The sequence below is a fragment of the Corvus brachyrhynchos genome, unplaced genomic scaffold (assembly GCF_000691975.1).
Source record: "Corvus brachyrhynchos isolate BGI_N302 unplaced genomic scaffold, ASM69197v1 scaffold34, whole genome shotgun sequence".
In the NCBI taxonomy this organism is placed as follows: domain Eukaryota; kingdom Metazoa; phylum Chordata; class Aves; order Passeriformes; family Corvidae; genus Corvus; species Corvus brachyrhynchos.
The window spans coordinates 5,386,153-5,405,220 of record NW_008238126.1 but is presented as its reverse complement, the minus strand read 5'-3'; the positions used below and the strand labels follow the sequence as shown (position 1 = coordinate 5,405,220).

Below are 19,068 nucleotides of genomic sequence, written 5' to 3'. Positions count from 1 at the left end.
CCCCTGTGCAGCTTTAGTGCTGCTGGACACGTGGAATCACTACAGCCCAAGACAAGCTGCCTCTGTTTTGTGTGGCCGTGCTTGGCATGTTAATGTGGCCTCATCATGACACAGGTTTGAAGTTTTGCATTATTTATCAGAAAAGCATCCCAGTGGAGAGCACTAATAGGCTCTCCTCAATGGAACACCAGCCTGCATCTCAGAGCTAACAGGCAATCCCTCCAGGTCCTGCTGCCAAGGCAAAGCAGAAAGGCTGAACTGCTGTTCAAAAAAAAAATTCTAGTCCAGAGAGAAGATTTTGCTCTGCAGGACCTCAAACAGACATGTATGTTTAAAAACAGTAAAATGTTTCTTTTCCCCAAATGTTTCACTGTTTCCATTACATCTGGAAAGCAGCAATACACCACCTCTGTCTGCAGAACAGTGTTGCAGTGCACTCTGCGCTGTGTGGGGAAAGCACAGTCCCATGGCTAAAATGCATTCAGTTCTCTTTCTGCAAGTTTCTTTCAAATGCAATAATTACCTTTTTAATAAGCCATGAAAGTAAGGTGCTTTTATTGTCCACTTTGGAAACAGTCTGGCTTGTTATTAAGTAAACAACTATGTAATGCAACAGCCTGCTACAAGGAGGTATTTAAAAGTTGCATGAATTGGTGTATCAAAAGAAAAAGTAGTTAGTTCCTCCTATCTCAACTCCTGATATTTTAGCAAGAGTAAATTTTCTATACTGATCCCCTATATAAGATCTCAGAGCAAACATTTTAAAGTATAGAACTTGAAAGGTATATTGAATTTTTTTAAATTATATTTTCCTGTAATTGCTTCTTTTCTCTTATAAGTACACTATTGAATTTTGGAACCATTCTTGTATGCTGAGGCAGGCTGCAGCAATGAGGGATAGATGTGTTCACTAATTCCTTAGCTGTAAATAATAAAAAAGGAAAAAATTAAACAGAGAATTTGTGCAGATGGCTTTGAACTACATTCTTTTTCTGACAGCTCAATAAATCATTAATTGTGTTAGTACTAGAAAGTGTTCTGCTGTGGATTTTTAAGAGCGCTATTCACCATGCCCTGATCCGTGCATGGCATTTCCATTAAATGTCATGTTTTTAAAACTGGCCTCCTTTTTTTGTGCTTGCAACAGTCACCCATTTCTGGTCAGAGCTTCTCTGACAGCCCTGTACCCAGTGTGTCCCTTCACTGGGCACGAGCTCTGGGGTGCCCCTGTCCCCCTGCGAGGCAGCGGCACTGCAGGGACCTCATTCCTCAGGAGAAGGAGCTCAGCTCAGCCCAGATCTGTGTGCACTGCTCAGCATCTCCTGAATAATTTTATTATAAAACATTTTTGTAAATTCTTTAATTGCAAAAGCTTTCTTATGGGCAGAACAACACGGGTAGTAACAGAAAACATTCTTTAAAACCAGAAAGTGAGTTAAATGATCAGAACACTTCTGTAATTACAGATGCAAATGATGATGAAGGCTTCGGTTCAACTGTGACAGCAGCTGTGATTGGAATTGTCATTCCTGTGGGTAAGCGGATTGGATTTAACCTTTGAAGGAGATCACACCAAAGTGCAATACCAAAAGAGTGCATTTACCACAGTAAATACACTTTTCTAGTTTTCAGAGGTGTAGTGGGAAAGAGGAACTGTTGGATTGGGGAAAAGTAGCCCAGCTTTGAGAAAATGTTATGAGGATGGCTGCCAACATGGGAACATCCCAGCAGATCCATGCCTTCCTAACAGCCCTTTCTTTCCCCTCTCCTCAGTGGTCATTGGCTTGCTGTGCATGGGGGGATACCTCATCTGGAGAAACTGGAAACGGAAGAATACTAAAAGCATGAATTTTGATAATCCAGTTTATAGGAAGACAACAGAAGAGGAAGATGAAGATGAAATCCATATTGGACGAACTGCCCAAATTGGACACGTGTACCCAGCAGTAAGTACCTGAGGAGATGGCTGATGGAGAAGATTAATTCTGTTGAGAGTTCCAATACAGAATTTGGATTAGTGTTGCTTATTTGCCACATAATGACAAAAACCAGAACTTCTTTAGTATCATTGATTAGGCAGAAGCATAAACATCCATGCAGCCCATGCAGTTATCTTAGAATACAATGCTCTGTATCAGATACTCTGTTCAAAGGAAGAGTAATTGTCCTAATCAAGGTACCAATCTGACAAATGTAAAGCTCCCTCAAGAGCAACCTCAGTATGGGACAGGTGATTACTCATCCTCTACTGGATTCCACTATATCTCTGCTTAGGCTGCTACCAAGTGTCTAAACTATCGTAAGGATAAATTGAGTTTCTCTACAAATCGGGGAGAATATTTTCTCCATAGTAACAGTCTAAAGAAAAGTCACATTCCTCACAAGGAGAAGTGAGTGAGGTTCTGTAAGAAGTTAAGGAAAAGGATCCTCCCTCAGAGCAGCATCCCTGGGGAGAGGAGCATTGGCAGGTATAACTGCATTGTATTTTCAGAAGAGAGCAGGAAGATCCAGAGTAATGAGTGAAGGCAATACAGCTCCTCTGGGCAGGCAGGTGGGCAGATAATGTCCTATATCATCTAAAGGTCCCACACAAGACCCCACTGGAGAAAGTGCCATCCCTTACAAGGAGCCTTACCCAGTATACAAGGGCAGGAAATTTTCCAGCACCTCTTTAGTAACACCTGAGCAAGTGACCTCGTTTGGGGAGAAAAAAAATCGCTATCTAGAATAGACTTGTCACCAATTCAGTAGGGACAGCCATGAGAGTTTTAACAAGAAATACAAATTAGCACCAGTATCAGAGTTCACAAAAGTGTGTTTTTTCCCTCCCCAGCGTGTAGCATTAAGCTTAGAAGATGATGGGTTGCCATGAGGATGCTGCTCCAATCAACTGAACACAGAACAAATCTGCTTTGGATCACAGAACCTGCTTCTTCTTTTTGATCGTTATTTATGTTGCAGAAGGGTAACCACAAAGTTATAATGAACTGCAAACATCCAAAGGATGTGAGAGTTTTGTATGTATAATCTTTTATACACATTTTAACTTGTTGCACTACCCATTTGTGATAGTGAATAAGCAACAGCTGAGCTACTAACTCAATGTACATAACCAGCCAGGCTGAAGGTTCAGTAGCTATTGCTTTATTTTAAGACTATATTTATAGATATTTTGTAAATATGTTGAATATGCTTTGTGGCTATCCATCAACATAAGTAAAATAAATTCTGTACAGGCAGTTTAGAAATATTTATTAACAAAATCTGGATTATAAGATCTGTTCTGTAAATATAGTAGAGGGGTGAGAGTATTTATTTTTTGTATGTTTGGCTTGCTGTGCATAGATTATCTGTGTATATATCTATCTGGACAAGATAGATATATAGACATATAAATATATACATATATATAAAAATATATACATATATTTTAAAACTACTAGCCTACATTTATGAAAATTAGGGATAATTGAATTTTTACAGGATGTTTGAGAAGTTTGCTGTGAAATCTAAAGACACTATGTAAGAAAGAGCTGTAGTGTAAGATAGCTGACCAGTGAAGCACTCCATAAAAAACAGCTCCTGATTTCCATTCTGGCTCTTAAGGGCTGCTTTTACATTTTCCAGTCTATCCATGAAGAATCCATGCAGTGCATTTAACTGGAGAGCTATTGCCTACAGCATTTCAGTCAGGAGAAACTCCTACAGCACCTAGGGTTTTTGTGTTGTATTGTTGCTTTTTTACAGCTTGGTACAAATCTGATTTGGTTTTTGCTTGTTTGTTTCTAAATGTAAATCTAAATGCTTTTCCACACTGGCAATCTTGCACCTCTCAAATCAGTTCAGAATTAACAGAAACAAAGATTTAGCCATGTGTTTCCACACTCCCAAGTGAGCGCTCTCTGTGGTTCATCAGGAGAATAACATAAAAGTCACTTCCTTCCCTCCTTGCCCTTGTCCCCTGCTCATACTGATTAAAAAAACCCATTTTAGGAGCTGCTGTGGGCACACAAAGAACTCTTTGAAGGGCAGCAATTCCCTTCCAAAGTCTGGCCCGTGGAACAAGATGCCCCATGGCAGGTCTCCCAGAGCAGGTTAAAAACTCCCAGCCTTACCAGTGTCTTTGGCTGGGTCATCCTGCACCTGGCAGAAGAAACACCTGGTTTTTCTTATCTCATTCTATGGGATTTCCTGGGAATTCTGTGGGAAGAGAATACACTTACCTCCCACTGCATAACGGACTAGTACCTCCCTGAACTGTACCAAATCCTAGAGAAATCTTCCCCTGTTTTTATGTCAGTCCAAGCTTTTGTGTTTGAGTGAGTAGAAGAAACTCAGCCTGAGTAGGTTTGGGGGTTTTTTTCCTTTTGTTTTCCTTTCTTTTAGAATAAATTTACAGTGTAATGTGAGCGGGAAGCTGATTCTTGACTAAGAGAAGGAAGGAAGTGTCCAAAGCCCTGGTATGCATTACAAATATAATTCATACTCTCAAATGCCTCATGGCCTGCATAAACAATACAGAAGTAATCAAGCATCCTTCTATTCCAAATTTTAGATTTTAAGGCAGTGACAAAATGAGTGAGATATCCCATTATTGTTGTAAGGTATGAAGCTCTCTTTCTACAAATCCATGCACTGTGTGCATGAAGAAAAAAAGCTGAGAAAGGCTGTATGTGATAACACTGTAACTAACAGACGAATGTAAATATATATGAAAGTTCTACAGTTTTGATACTTTTTTAAGAACACACAAACCTGTACAAACCACGTGTAAAAGGCTGCAGGTTTTTTCAAACCATTGTACATGAATTCAGTGTGCAGTGCTGATTTCAACCTTTACAGATTTATAACTACTGAGAACACCAAATTTGTTTTTAAAGAAATTAATTATTTTAAATAATGGTTCAGATTGGTAGGGTGATATTTAACATTGTAATCATTTCTGCTCTGTCTTGTCATACTGAAGTTCTGTTAGAGTAAGTTCTTGCTTGGTGCCTTTTGTGTTTCAGTTCTTACCTTCGACAACAGGTCCGGGGGGCGGCGGGGGGGCGCGACTCTGTGTAACACTTGCTGTACTGGAAACCAAATGAACACGTTTGTAAAACAGTGCACTGTTTCTATAGAAAGATTAAATTTTTTTATTTGGGACTACTGAACTAATTACTTCATGGTGTCTGAAAGGGGGGGTGTATCATATTTTGGTCTGAGTTTTCTCTAACTCTTAACTGCCCAATGCCAGAGTGGGATTTGGGAGCAGTGCAGGGTAATTCAGCTTCAGCATCACAATAGCAGCATTGGGGACAGTTCATATTCCACATGTGACTCAACAGAGCATTTTGTTCTGAATTGTCTCTTTCTGCCACTTTGGTTTTGGTCATTTGCAAATCACAGGGAAAACAGCACCAGGTTCATTATTTCTTTGAGCTGAACATTCCATCAGTGATGTAACTTAGTAAAACCTCCCGTGGTAAAAGTACACCAATCCTTACCCAGTGTGAGAAAATGTCCCAAAAGTGAACAGTGCCCAGAACAGAACTGGTGGAGCTTTTAACCTGAACTATTAGATGTTGGACTATTCAACAACTAATTGCAAACTACTGCATTTCTTCTTAGAGCTTTTGGTAAAACACCTACAGAAGCTGCAAAACGCCTTACAGCCACACTTAAGCCACCCTGAAAAAAAAGACAGAAATACTGCTGTTCTTGGAATATCAACAGGCAGACTCAACTTTTTTTCTTTTAAACATACAAACAGTCCCTTCCATGGAAATAAAGCTGGAAAAAGGTTCACTGTACTGGAAGTACAACAATAGCTTTGGCTCAGAAGTGACTCAGAACTAAACACACAGTTAACTTACTCTCTCTTCCCTGTCTCTTCAGAAAACCAAACCCTGGATAATACAATACAATACAATACAATATCTTTCCCCATCACATGTTGTACAAAGCCCTTGGGAGCAGTGCATTCATAGAAGTTCTCTTTCAGTCACTTCTTGGCCCCAAAGAAAGCAGCCAAGCAGGTAAAACTTTCCAGGCACAAAGGGTTATTACCAAACTAATACAGACTGATGTACTGGTGAATATCAGTGGTTCAGTTTTCTAACTGAAAATAAGCTTTTCTTACTTCAAAACATTTTTCCCTTTCAGTTAAGTATTTTAGCAAAGTAACATGGTAACAAATAGAAGAAGTGAAACAACAAAAAAAATTCTTTCCAGATCTAAAAAGCAAGGACAGCACAAAAGAAAATTGAAAGAGCCTCATAAGAGAGTCACAAACATACCTGGGCATCAAGGTACGCCTCCCAAAACAACTCCTTTTTAAAATTATTTATGCTGTATTAGCAATAAAATTCTATTTTTTGTTTCACTTTTTACACATAGTAACTGTACAGTCTGAGCTAATCCACACCAACACTGTTCTGCCTACTCCCATTAAGATGCTCTATGGACCACAGGGACTAATGTAAGTCCCTCAGTGTTTATGTAACACATGCAATTCAGTCACCTGCCTTCTGCAGGAATATGTGTGCTCTTTTCCTTACACTGTTTGTTCTCCATCAAATCAGCCCTTCAACTTTGGGAAACACTTTTAAATCTGTCTTCCTAATTTACATCCTTGCCTTGAAGCAGGGGACTACAGCCATGGGCTGTTGTGAGCTCTTGCACTACCCCAGTGCCAGCGTTTATGGAGTGGTGCTAGTTCCAGTTGTCTCCTAAATGCCCAGTGTCAACACTGGAAGGATTCAAGGAGAAAAAAGCAACAGAGATGGTGAACTTAGATGTGGGATACGGCAGCCACCCATTAAATTCAAGCTACAGTCCATTTGCACATCACCGTGCTGGGTGCTCAGTGGCCAGCTCCAAACACTGATTAACAAAACCCCCACACCCACACACTCCCTCCTGCTTCCCTTGCAGGTCCTGGGGCTCTCTGTCCCCCTCAAGGGTAGCCCAGAAATGGCACACGGGGTGATGAAGGCACTGCTACAGTCCCAGCTGGGGACTTAACAGAGTTGTTCCAGTCATAGTTTGAGGGTTGTTATGGCTTGTCCCGATGCCAAAACTTGGAGCTGCAGCTTTGCAGCTGCATGTTCTGCAGCAACCTGCACGAGACCATTCCCGGGGAATGGCAGCGAGCACGGCCTGGCCACAAGTGTCATTTATGAGGTGAAATGTGTAACGTCTGGGGTGAACCAGAGCCCCCAGTCTGTCCCAGGCACAGGGCTGGCCAAACTCTTTAATACAAAGGATGAACCTGAACCCTCTCCTGCCCCAGTGGGCTGAAGGAAAGGGACATTGGTCATCCCTAGTTACAGGAGTAAAACATACACAGAGCCACGCACATCAGTAAATAATCTGCTGGGGGAGGAGGAGATAGAGAAAATCAGGAGCAAAGTTAAACCCAGGGGGAGGAGGTGTTTTAAGATTTTGGTTTGTTTCTCATTATCCTACTCTTATTTAATTGGTAATAAGAGAAATTAATCTTTCCCCAAGTCAAGTCAGTTTTGCCTGTGACAGTAACTGGTGAGGGATCTCTCCCTGTCCTTATCCCCACCCATGAGCCTTTCAATGGGTTTCCTCTCCTCTCCCCTCCTGAGAATGGGAGTGACAGAAGGGCTTTGGTGGGCAAATGGCATCCAGGCAGGGTAAACCCACCAAACCCATAACAGAAAAATGGGGGGTTCACTTTCTACAGAGACCAAACTGGCTCTTCTCAGATAGATGAAATGTGCCTGGCCAATAGTTTGCCAGGCTCCTTACACCTGAGGGAATTGAATGAATGCATGGTCAGCAGGGAATGAACTGAGCCACCTTGTTTTACTTTTATGGCTTCAAGCACCAATTCTCCAGCCAAGACACAAATATCAAGAGTCCAATTTTACACAGATAAAGATGAACTTGTGGCTTTTGCTATCACAGCAGCAGAGACAGTGACACAAATGATCAGCTTCACAGTAGATCACCTCCCAGAGTGTCCCCAGAAGGTGGGCTATATGCCTCAGGGATTTCTCAACCCAACAGTGATAGCAACTTCCGGAAGAAGCCAAGGAGCGCCAGTTCCAGCTGAGTTCTTAGCTCTTACAGGAGGGCAGTAATGCTAATGTGTATCTGCACCTAAGCATCAGCAAGCAGAATGAGAATTAACATGCTTTAAAAAATGATACTCTTTTTTCAAATTATTTGCAGCATTCAAATCTCTCCATGTACCTCAGTGGGAGAACATTTCCTTACGGGATTAGCCACAGCTGCCTGCTAAGTTCCCCACTCTATCAAGGAAACCACTGTAATCTTGTCAGTGGTGATAAGGCAGTGCCTTAGCAGGGAGCTGAAGTTATGTCAGTGAAACAAGAAAATCTCCCTGATAGTTTGATAGGCCCCTGCCTGGTTCCAAGGATGGTGTACACAGGGTTACAGAAGGCTGGACTGATAATTTTGTCTTCACATCAGTTCAGCTCTTCAGCCCTTGCCTCAAGGCTACAAAGTCAGGTGGAAGAGGAGAGGTTTTACCTGCAGTTCTTGGCCAGGTACAACTGAGGCCAAATAACAAAGACATTCCACATTACCCTATTCAGGACTTTATCTGCTGAGTCTTCCAATCAAGGAATTAATTAGTTCCAACCGCAGTAATTTATTTTCATGCATATATTCCCCCACTGGGGCTCAGCTAAAAGCACTTAATTCAAGCCATTACACATAAAAGATGATGGAAAACATTCAAGAAAAATCCCTGAATCTACATATTTTACTAATAAGGCACAGACCTAAATAAGTTCTAAGCAAAGAGAACACCTTGAAATGATGCTTAGAAGATAAACAATACTTGGAAGGTAATATTTAGGTCCAAGTTTCATTGACAGGAATTTTCTTACAAAGGCTAAAGTTGACTTCTAGACTTCCTGTAATGAAAAGCTGACTCAAAATTATTGGAAATTTACATTATTGTTAGCAATATCTGAAATGAGTGTCACATTTAAAAGCCTGACCTCATGAACTGACTTCATATTACTTTGATACTAAAGGCATCAGTGGCAATAAAAGTCATGAAGAAGTTAATAATAAAAACTTATTCAATCACATCAGTGGCTGGCAGCCTGTAGAGGAGTGGGTGAGGTTAACAGAATCTCTTGCTATAGAGGTCTTTTTGCAGGAAAGGCCAAATTAAAACCTTTTTGCCCTTTTGGAGTTCGTTTGACACAAGCTCCATCCCAGTGTGGTGAGGCATGAACTCTCCAAACTACATCTCCCCTTGTTTCTTCCAGTTTTTTTTAAAAGGTGATTTAAGATTTATCCATACAGACTCCAGTCATAAAAACCTACTTTGTCTCCTGCAGACTAAGAGACAAAAACAAGGGCTTGGGCTCACAATCCCCAATGACCCCAATGACAGTTACAGTTGCTCCTTTGCCTTAGCTATGGCTCTGCCCAGGACATAAACAGGCAGTGATGCTTTAATCATTACAACTTATATGCACAACCACCAAATAAAGAACATTTTGGTATTTTCTTCAGTCATGTTATCAGTTTACAGAAGCTCATAGAGCTTCAATATTTGCTGCCCAGAGAGGCTGTGGCTGCCCCATCCCTGGAAGTGATCAAGGCCAAGCTGGAATATCCCAGTCAAGTGGAAGGTATCCTTGGCCATGGCAGGAGGTTGGAACTGGATGATCTTAAAGATCCTTTCCAACCCAAACCATTCTATGATTCCATGAATATGTAAGGCCCCAAAATGATTAAACTAGAGAATGTATGATATTCAGAATATGATCACTGGCCTAGAATAGACTCTAAGCAATACAAATAAACACACACAGGGATGCACCCCAAGCCCTATTTATACACAGCCAAAGACGTGGGCCATCTGCAGACCTAGATAAATTAATTGAGAAGCTGTGACAGGAGCATATGATGATGATGATGTGTTGTTTGTAGCACATTACTGTGGACTTTCAGCTACACTATGCCAGGAACTAGCTACAGTTATGGTTTCCCATAGCAACAGGATATACAGGACAAATTGCTCAGGAAAACCCAGCTGAATGGGAGCTGTACCTCCCATGGTGAGCCAAGCCAGGCATTCCCTTGATTTGCAAGAAAGTGAAACAAAGCTCCTCCATATGATCTGAAATACTTCTTGAATTTAGTCAAAATGTACCCCTTTTCATTGCAGCTGGTGTTTTACCACTCCCACACTGCTTCAGACAAGCCTGGTCAACCCAAAGAAGGATGGACTAAACCCACTAAACTTGTGCCTAGATTGCCCTGTTGTCATTAATTTAGTGAGTCCTGTGCACAGAACTGGGCTTACGAAGTCCCTGTCATTCGGTCACTGTCCCTGCCCAGTGACCACACGGACCAGCTCTGGACTGATCATGCTTTAAATGTGACTGCCCAGCAAAGCACTGCAGGTAACACAAATGACTGTGAGCAGACCTCCACTACCTGACCTGATAATACAGTGTCTTGGCAGAGATGGCTTCTCTTTGAGAGTTCTCACCTTACAGAGCAGGTGGGCACTTGGCAAAACCACCCCCCAGAACTGGACAGGGCAGGGATGGGCCAGGGAAGTGAACTGGAGCTTTCTGGGGGGAGCACAAACAGCACAACATCAAACACCTGCTCACATCTTGGCCAAAACACAAACACACATCAGCATTTGTACTTATAGATTAATGTAATGCAGAATTATCTCCCTCTTCCCTCAGGGACCTGTGTGCCATCTGTGTGACCTACACAGGCAGGCTACAAAGGGTTCAATTTAATCCTAAATAGTGGAGCAGCACCAACTAACGAGCAGGTATACAGAAACCTTTTAATTTCAGTGAGTCACTTCAAGGCAAAAATCCTAATGAAGCGAACATAATTTGTAGTGTCAATAGCTATTAGTGCTATGAGGGCTTCAGAACACGGTGAGCTTTGATTTAATGTGTCCCTTTTAGAGCACACTCTACGTGCACAACAAGAACAAGGCCAAAGAGGAATAACCTTCAGGTGCTCCTGCAGATCAGGAGCATCTGATCAGGAGTCTACAGCCATACATTATTTTGATTACCATTCCCTCATTTGAGAAAAATCAACACAGAGCTATCAGAATATTTATGTCATCAGACCCAATGAATCTCCAACAAGATGTGAAATTATATTCATAAAGTATTAACCACTGCACTTTTGAGAGTACCTCTTGGTTTTATGGGCTACAGGGAATCCATCTTTTCCAAATCAAGCAGTAACTTTGCTGGCTGACACTAATCTTCTGCAATATCAGTTTTGCCTACTTACCCCCACCTCTGCAGCAGCAGGCCTCCAGTATCTCCTCTTCTCCACCAACATTTTTAAAAAGTAAATGCGGATCAAAGTATAAAGTTTGCTTCCAGAGAGGGTGAGATGAACTGATAGGGAAGAAACATGAAATGGGAATGATCTGAAAGCAATGGCAATTAGAAAGAAACAAAGGGCAGCTGGGCTGGAACTGTGGGGGGTGGGGGGGTGATGGCACCAGCTGAGACTTATTCAGAAGATTTGATAATCCTTTAACAAGGAATTTTAACCTCCAAGTGCATACACACAGGTGCTGCTGACAAGAAACAGAACAACTATAAAGAAAAAATAGAGGATAACTTTTTAGATGTGAATTCTTGTCAGCCTTTGGCACCTGATCATTAGTACCAGTACTTAGTATAAAGCAAAAATATTTGGCAGTTTGAAAATTGTGTTCACATATAATTACTATGCTGGCATTCACTACATTCAACAAGACGATGCAAAGAACTGCATGGTAATTTCTGATAAAAAGGCAACTCCTCCAGCCCCTTCTTTACACTCTTGTGACAACACAGGAAGAAAAAGGTGATTACTTTCTTTTCTACCACTACCCTAAAATTAAGCCTTTCCCCACTGACACTCATTTGGCTTAACACCTCTGATTTGATGAGCACATTGAAGTAAATCTTTTTTAGTTCTTCTTTGACCATTTCAAAGACTGCTGGACTGAAGTAAGGCAAACAAGTCAGTGATGAGCTGGCTGTAAAAAAAATATTACTTCCTTAGCAGAAGAGTCACATTATAAATTTCCCATCAGACCTCCATATTTTTAAATATTTTCATTTTTCTTTCTTACTTTATGCAAAAAACTCAGTCACTGTCTTCTACTGACACTTGATTTTGAGACAGAATGCAATTCACTCTCCTAAGAAAAGACAGTAGAGTGGGAATCTCTTCAAGCTCTTGAATAGTGAACAAAACCTGAAAAAAATCTATGTGAACGTAAATGGCTTATGAGGCTAGAACAGCCAGGACATTCTTGTTTCTGTAACCCAAATAAAACAGATACAATCCTATGCAGGCACCTTTGATATACCAGACTGCAGGAAAAACTACCCAGCTGGAGCTGGGTTGACTTGGGACAAGTGATGTTTGGGGGGGAAAAAAAAAGAGAGAGAGAAAAAACTACCAAAACCTAAATGCAGCTTCAGCAGAAATAATGCAGTTTTAATGGACCATGGAATATCAGATACCCAGCAAGAGGATGACCTTTTCTCCCGTACTGAAATAACAAAGCCATAGAACACAAATGCTGATAAACCAACTTCAACTTTACAAAATCAATTTATGTGATAATAAAAGAACAAAAGACATGACCTTTTCTTTACTATTAAATAAACCAAATCCATTCCACTGAAGTCTTCTTTTTGAACAAAAGTTATTGCCTGACCTTTCTTATTCCACTGGAGGATGCAAAGTGACTGGGCAAGCATTTAAGCTCTTTTGTTCTTCCTAAATCAGAGGTTTCTGCCACCACAGAGAGGAAACTGTACACATCTTCCCCAACCCCAATACAGGGGCAGGTTCTGTAGGTACCATCAGAGATCTGTGACATGGCCCTAAGACAAGGGGCAAAGACCACACAGGCAGGTACTGGAATAGGAGTGGATACTTAGGCTGGAATATGACTGCCCATCCAAACCAGCCCTGTGTCTCCACAGGATCCTGCAACACACAAGCATCAGCTCATGACCTGCACAGTGAAGACTATTAAAAGTGATATATGTTAATGGAATGTTTTATCTCGTATATCAACCAGATATTATATACAGAACACTGACATAATTTTGTACGCTATTCTCAAAGAATCAGAAGCACAAACTACGTTACCTGAAATTAACCTTCCCTGTGATGAGTTCCTGATAATTTACTGGATTCTTGACACAAACTGTTTTATAAACAGCATGAAGTAAAAATATAATGTAAATGAATGATAATTACATAATTAATATAATGATAGTCTAAACATAATTTTACCTGTAATATTTCTCTTGTGGAGGCAATGCCCAAGTAATGTTCAACAGATGGATGTTGCTGCCTGGGATAACAGCAAAATAGGTTTATTCATTGAAAAGAGAAATGTGTTATTATTTCCAATCCTTTTAATGCCAAGAGCCATCTGTGGGCAAGGCCTTTTATTTGACATAGAAGAAAGCATATGCAAGTGCATTTGCCTGTGTGGAAATATATAAAAATATATACATTAATTCCTGAAGCTGCCATCCACCCCTCTGTTAAACTGCTGTCAATAAGGAACTGCTGGTGCACCATCCCCATGGTTTGACAATATGGACTCATAGTCACAGTAATCCTGACTGACAGGAAATCAAGAATAATTTTTTGAGAGAGACAGATCACTTTATTATGAGAAATAACTCCCTGGCTTCTGGAAGGGGATTACTGTATTACAGCCAGTATCATCCTTTTCATCTTAGTTGTTTCTATTCTCCAGTTTTTTTACTTTTATATCACTGAAAACCTGCCAGTGACATGAACATGGAACAGAACCAATCTGATGGCTCCTAGGGGCAGGAGAGCAGTTATGCACAGCAAAACAGAATCTTGAAAAAGATGACCAAGAACTCTCTGAGATCAGAGGAAAAGGACAGGAGAACACCAAGACTGAGAATTATATGTCCTGGCTGTAAAATAATAATGCTGAAAACCCAGAATCTCAGATTATATGCCTTCATGCATATGGAAGGGACAGTTTTCTGCCAAAAAGCCCAGAGAAGAGGTGGAGAGACTAAATGCTGGTATACTTAGAGCTGAAGAATAAAGAGCATTAGTGAGCAACAAGGATCTATGACACTGCTAATTTCAGGGCCTGCCCATCTATTGCTCCTCAGAACTAGAGACCCCTGAACAAAAGCCATGGGGTACTGTGGAATAGTACATTTACTGATAAAGCAATCTTTTTCTGGATTAAATAAAGGGGGTTGCCATGGTAACCCTGAATGAATTCAGCACATCACCTGCACATGAAGTCTATCTGCAAGGGATCTCTTGAAAGCTGGGGGTTAGCTTCTTGTTTGGGATCCCTGAAAATTGTACAAGGTTTTAAAAAGCAAGGATTGCACAGGAAATGGATGAGACTTCTGCATCCACCAGATCAAAGCCTGCTTGAAGGCATAATTATCTATGTAAAAGGAAAGCAATGTATTTTTCTTGACAAAAATTTTCAAATGGCTGTGAAGATTGGAGAGTCTGATGCATGCGGGGGACAAGCAAGGCTGGAAGTTTTCTGTGAGAAGGCAGATATGCCTGAGGTGTTTCCCTTCTTGCTAATGAAGCCTTAGATTTGGATTTCCTGACCTACTACACCAGTTTCTTTCTTTATAGCATAAGGGAAAAGAAAAGACTCAAATATTGAAATCAAATACATTGGAAGAATGGGTGGTTTAGACATTATGACAAGCATGAGAAAAAAATTAAATGCAAAACCAATTAAAAAGTATACAGGTAAAAATGTTAGAAATAAATAACATTCAATTTAACTTTTTGTCAAAGTATAACAGAGAACATGAGGCCCACTTAGAGCAGCACAGCATGCCTACAGATAAAATCTAGAAGTTTCTATTATATATGCACTGCCCCAGGTCTCTCATCTCTGTAAAGCTTGTGAAATTCTTGTGTGTCAGAAGGTTCTGTCAGAACCTTGGATTTAAAAAACAAACAAACAAACAAACTTGGTAAAGCATTTCAAATAAAAGAAAAAAAAAATAGAACAGTGCTTATTGAAGACAAAGCAAGGCCAGATGGAAGCAAAGAAAAGTTTCGTTGTAGCCCTTGTCTGAAATATCACCTTGAGCACTCAGCACAACCAGGATATCCTTCCAATCAAGGAGGTAAAATGTCCAACACTCCTTTGCTTATTTCCACATTTATAGAGACATTACCCACCTCTATAGGAAGGTCATGGGCTGAAGGCTAAATAAATACCTGTGCTCACTCCCTGCCACCAGGGAAACCCTTAAAGAGTTTGGCAGATTTGTTTAAATAAAATCAGATTACACAGAAACACCTGACTAGAATACAGCACTTGGCTAATCTCGAAATGAAGAGCCTAAAACATGCAGTGACATAAAATACCTCTTTCTTATGTCATACCAACATTTTGGGGAACTACTTAGAGGACAATTCAGTCCTCTAATTTCAGTCTAAATGGGCAGATTCTTCCTCAGAAGCAACTACTGGAGACAAGCTCCCCCATGTCAGCCCTCATAACTATCTCTGTAAAATTTTGAAGTGAGAATTAACACACATCTCTTTTTAAATAAGAGCAAATCCTATTTTGTGTAAGTTCAAGACACAGTTCTACCATGGAAAATAAATAAACCATTTAAGTAATATTTGTTTTCTTAAATTATTTGTGGAAATAAACTCTAAAGAGGTGGATTCATCAGTACTGGACCCCAGATACTCTTCTCAGTTCTCATACACCACTGCACCCCAACTTCCAGCCTTGCCAAACCAAACAGATTCAGATGGGGGCTGACTTATCAAATAAGTCAATTACATTATAAACTGGCATTTGACACAAAAACGATCTGTAGAAAAAGCAGGGAATCAAAATCAATCAAAACCAAAAAGCTTCATTAAAACTCACACAAATATTCACATGGGAGAACTGATCTTGTCTGAGGGCAGGGGGGTGAACCCGGCAACAAGAACAGACCCTTCCAGTCCTGTAAATTTCCACTAATCTGTCTCCTTTTCAGGCACTCATTTACACACAGGAGTGTATGCTAGGCTTAGGATTTGGTTCTTCTAACACAGAAGTCAATACACCCCATTTTTGTTTACTAAGTCATCACCCGTGAGAACTGCCTTGTGAGCAAACAGAGTCTTTCAGTCAATAACCAGCCACAGCAGCACAGCCCTGTGGGGAAAACCTCACCTCAGGGTAATAAGGTTGTTTTACTTGGCACCAAAACAATAAATGTTCCTTCTTACAGAGCTGTATTTTTAACCAAGTAGATGAAACTTACCCATATTGCAATTTCAAAATACAAACGGGGATGTCTCTCCTAAATAGCACAATAAAATGCACAGCTTAGGGTTAACACAGCACCCCCCAGCCCGTCTCTTAACAGCCACAACACACTGCTGACTCAGCTGTATTTTGATTCTCATTATCTCTCACACAATGCAGAGGCAAAGGAATTAACATTCTTCAAACCCAGAACAAAATTCTCTTCCCAGCAACTGAAGAAGTAACACAAGTGTAACAAGGATCTACGTGCAAAGTCAAGATCCTCACCATGGAGCACATTAAAATGCTATGGAGCATGTGTTAAAGAAACATTTTAGGGATTTTTTTAACTTTCAGAGATTATATTGTCTTACTTTTCTCAGCAAAAGTAGTCTTTTCTTACTGAAAAATCAGTATCTTACTGATAGGGGAATCAGTAAGAATTAAAGCCTCTGCAGATACAAGGAAAAAGAGTTGCATAAAATTCTCTGTGTTTGGAGCATGGTTTAACAAGTTACAGACATGGGAAAATATCAGAAAATAACCTGATTTATTTGCAATCTGTGAAAAAATTCTGCCACCCAGTTCTCCAAAGTGTTCAACATTTCTAGTGAAGAGAAAAAAATAGCAGAAATACAACTATTTCAAAAAACAGTCACAAGTCTTGCAATCTTAAAACTAAGTTAAATTATGGATCCAGAGTAGGTTGATTCATCCAAGCTATCTGCTCTTTTATTGACATGAGAAAAAAACCCCAAATAAATAGTAATCTCATTTCTCCCATTTTTCCAAGTCCCTAGGTCAGAGGAGAAAATCATGTAAATTTTGCTCTTTTTAAAAAACAAACAAAAAAACCCCAAACCCAAAGCCATTATAAACCAGTACCAGTATCAAGATTCCATATGCACACTGTTACATTACAGCCCCTCTAGCATGTGTAAAATAATGCTTAAAATGTGTGTTTATAGAGATATTTTCTTCAGAGACAGAACAATCACTGTTTATATATGCTTTTAAGCAGAATGAAAAGAACTGCAATGCACACATTTGTGCCTTTCACAAACACATACTTAAGCCAATGCATTCAAGCATAGCATGTTTGGGATTGTAAATGTGTCAAGATAACCCAAACACCATTGGCAGCAATTCTCTACCCATTGTATCGCCATCAAATATGACATTTATTTTACTTAGACAAAAAAACTAATATACACACAGAAAAAACACATTTTTATCTCAGCTATAATATGCATTTATCATAAAATATGTTAGAATGAATATAGAGAGCTCAAAGACAGTTGATACCTCCAGAAGGAATGAAAATGCAGGTTCTCAGGATAACTCCTAAGCCAGTTTGCTCTTCCTTCCAACACAGTAATTTAAATAAATACACATTAAGTACTGATATTCCTGAAAGGGCTTATAAACAATTTAAATAATTACAGTGGAGTTATTCTCTCACAAAAAAACCTGAAACCAAACAAAACCAAACCTCCAAACGCAGAGACAAACCAGACAGTACTCGGTATTACCTTTAGATTGGACAACGAAGTTCACAAAATAAGCAGGGTAATAATTCTGACAAAAAAATCCTTCAGTCTGGTATAAATACAAATGTTACATTTTTTAAGGTTATGTTTTAATTTCTTTGCAGTACCTGCAGATGTTATAAAGCAACTGATTGGCCATTTCTGTATCAGTAGGACTCTTCTACTGAAGGGACAACTTTTAGACATTTTATAGAATGGAAACTCCTAAAGAATACAGAATGCAACTGGGAATATTCAAGCGCGAAGATGTGAAAAACAACGAATAACAGCAAATATTGCGTGACTTAGCCTAGCTGTAACTCTAAGGAAAGCAGAGTGAGTTCCATTAGCCCAGCACTGGGATGTGAGGCACTACCATCTAAATGAAATCACGTTCATCAGTGTAAACCCATTTCCAACACCACCACAGTACAAACCACCCTCCCCCATTCTGTGTCCTCAATTAAAAGTGTCCTGTCTAGCGATGAGCACAAGAGATACCCTGTTTCTGAATTTTTCTTGCAGAAGGGAATGTTTTACAAAAGGACGTGTCTCTGGTTATCTCCTTCCAGCAGTTCCCAAAGCAGAAAAGGGCAGGATTTACCCCCCAGTCCATTTACTCTCAAACCTCAGGCCACCAGGGATGAGGGATCTCAACACACCAGTCCCAGTGAGGCACCAAACTGCTTCAGAAGACAGAAACTTGCAGTTCTTCTCATTCTGCTTAAAAGCATAACTGCACAGTGGGGAAATAAAAATGCTTCTGGGATTAGTTTAGCTGGTAGAGTATAAGGCTGATAATAATAAGGTCGTGGGTTCAATCCTTGTGTGGGCCACTTGCAGTAACACTGAATGCAACCATCAGGACGCAAAACAAATGGCCACCAACTCTTCATTCCTCTTTCATCAGTATGTCTAAATATCACAAGAAGGCTATTATTAGTAACAAGTGAATAACTGGTCCGCCGAGGGCTCGAGATTCTGCCCTGGGGCAGCGGAGGTGTGGCGATCCCTCACCTGACACCGTCTCGTGTCGCTATGGGATCGGCCCGGTTGGCTTTAGACCGTGTCACGGATGGATTTCGGCTCTGTCCCGGCTGGACTGCGGCTCTTTCCCGGTTGGATGTTGGCTCTGTGCCGGTGGGGGTCCCACTGAGGGAGCGGGACCGAGCTCCCCCCTCAGACAGGCCTTTCCCACCGCCGCCCGCCAGAGGGCGGCCGCGCGCGCCGCCGCTCCGTGCGCGC

The 19,068-nt window shown here is 40.5% G+C and overlaps 1 protein-coding gene across 2 annotated transcripts in view; it reads left to right on the top strand.

The window, feature by feature from the left end:
• LRP8 (LDL receptor related protein 8) overlaps positions 1-5,156 on the top strand; it is a 165,945-nt gene extending 160,789 nt beyond the window's left edge. For both annotated transcript variants that reach the window (XM_017733478.1, XM_017733477.1), the window contains 3 exons: positions 1,467-1,535; positions 1,774-1,946; positions 2,834-5,156. In XM_017733478.1, the coding sequence (XP_017588967.1) occupies positions 1,467-1,535; positions 1,774-1,946; positions 2,834-2,872 (281 nt within the window). In that variant the 3' untranslated portion in view covers positions 2,873-5,156. The remainder of the gene's footprint in view (positions 1-1,466; positions 1,536-1,773; positions 1,947-2,833) is intronic.
• The last annotated feature ends 13,912 nt before the right edge of the window (positions 5,157-19,068 follow it).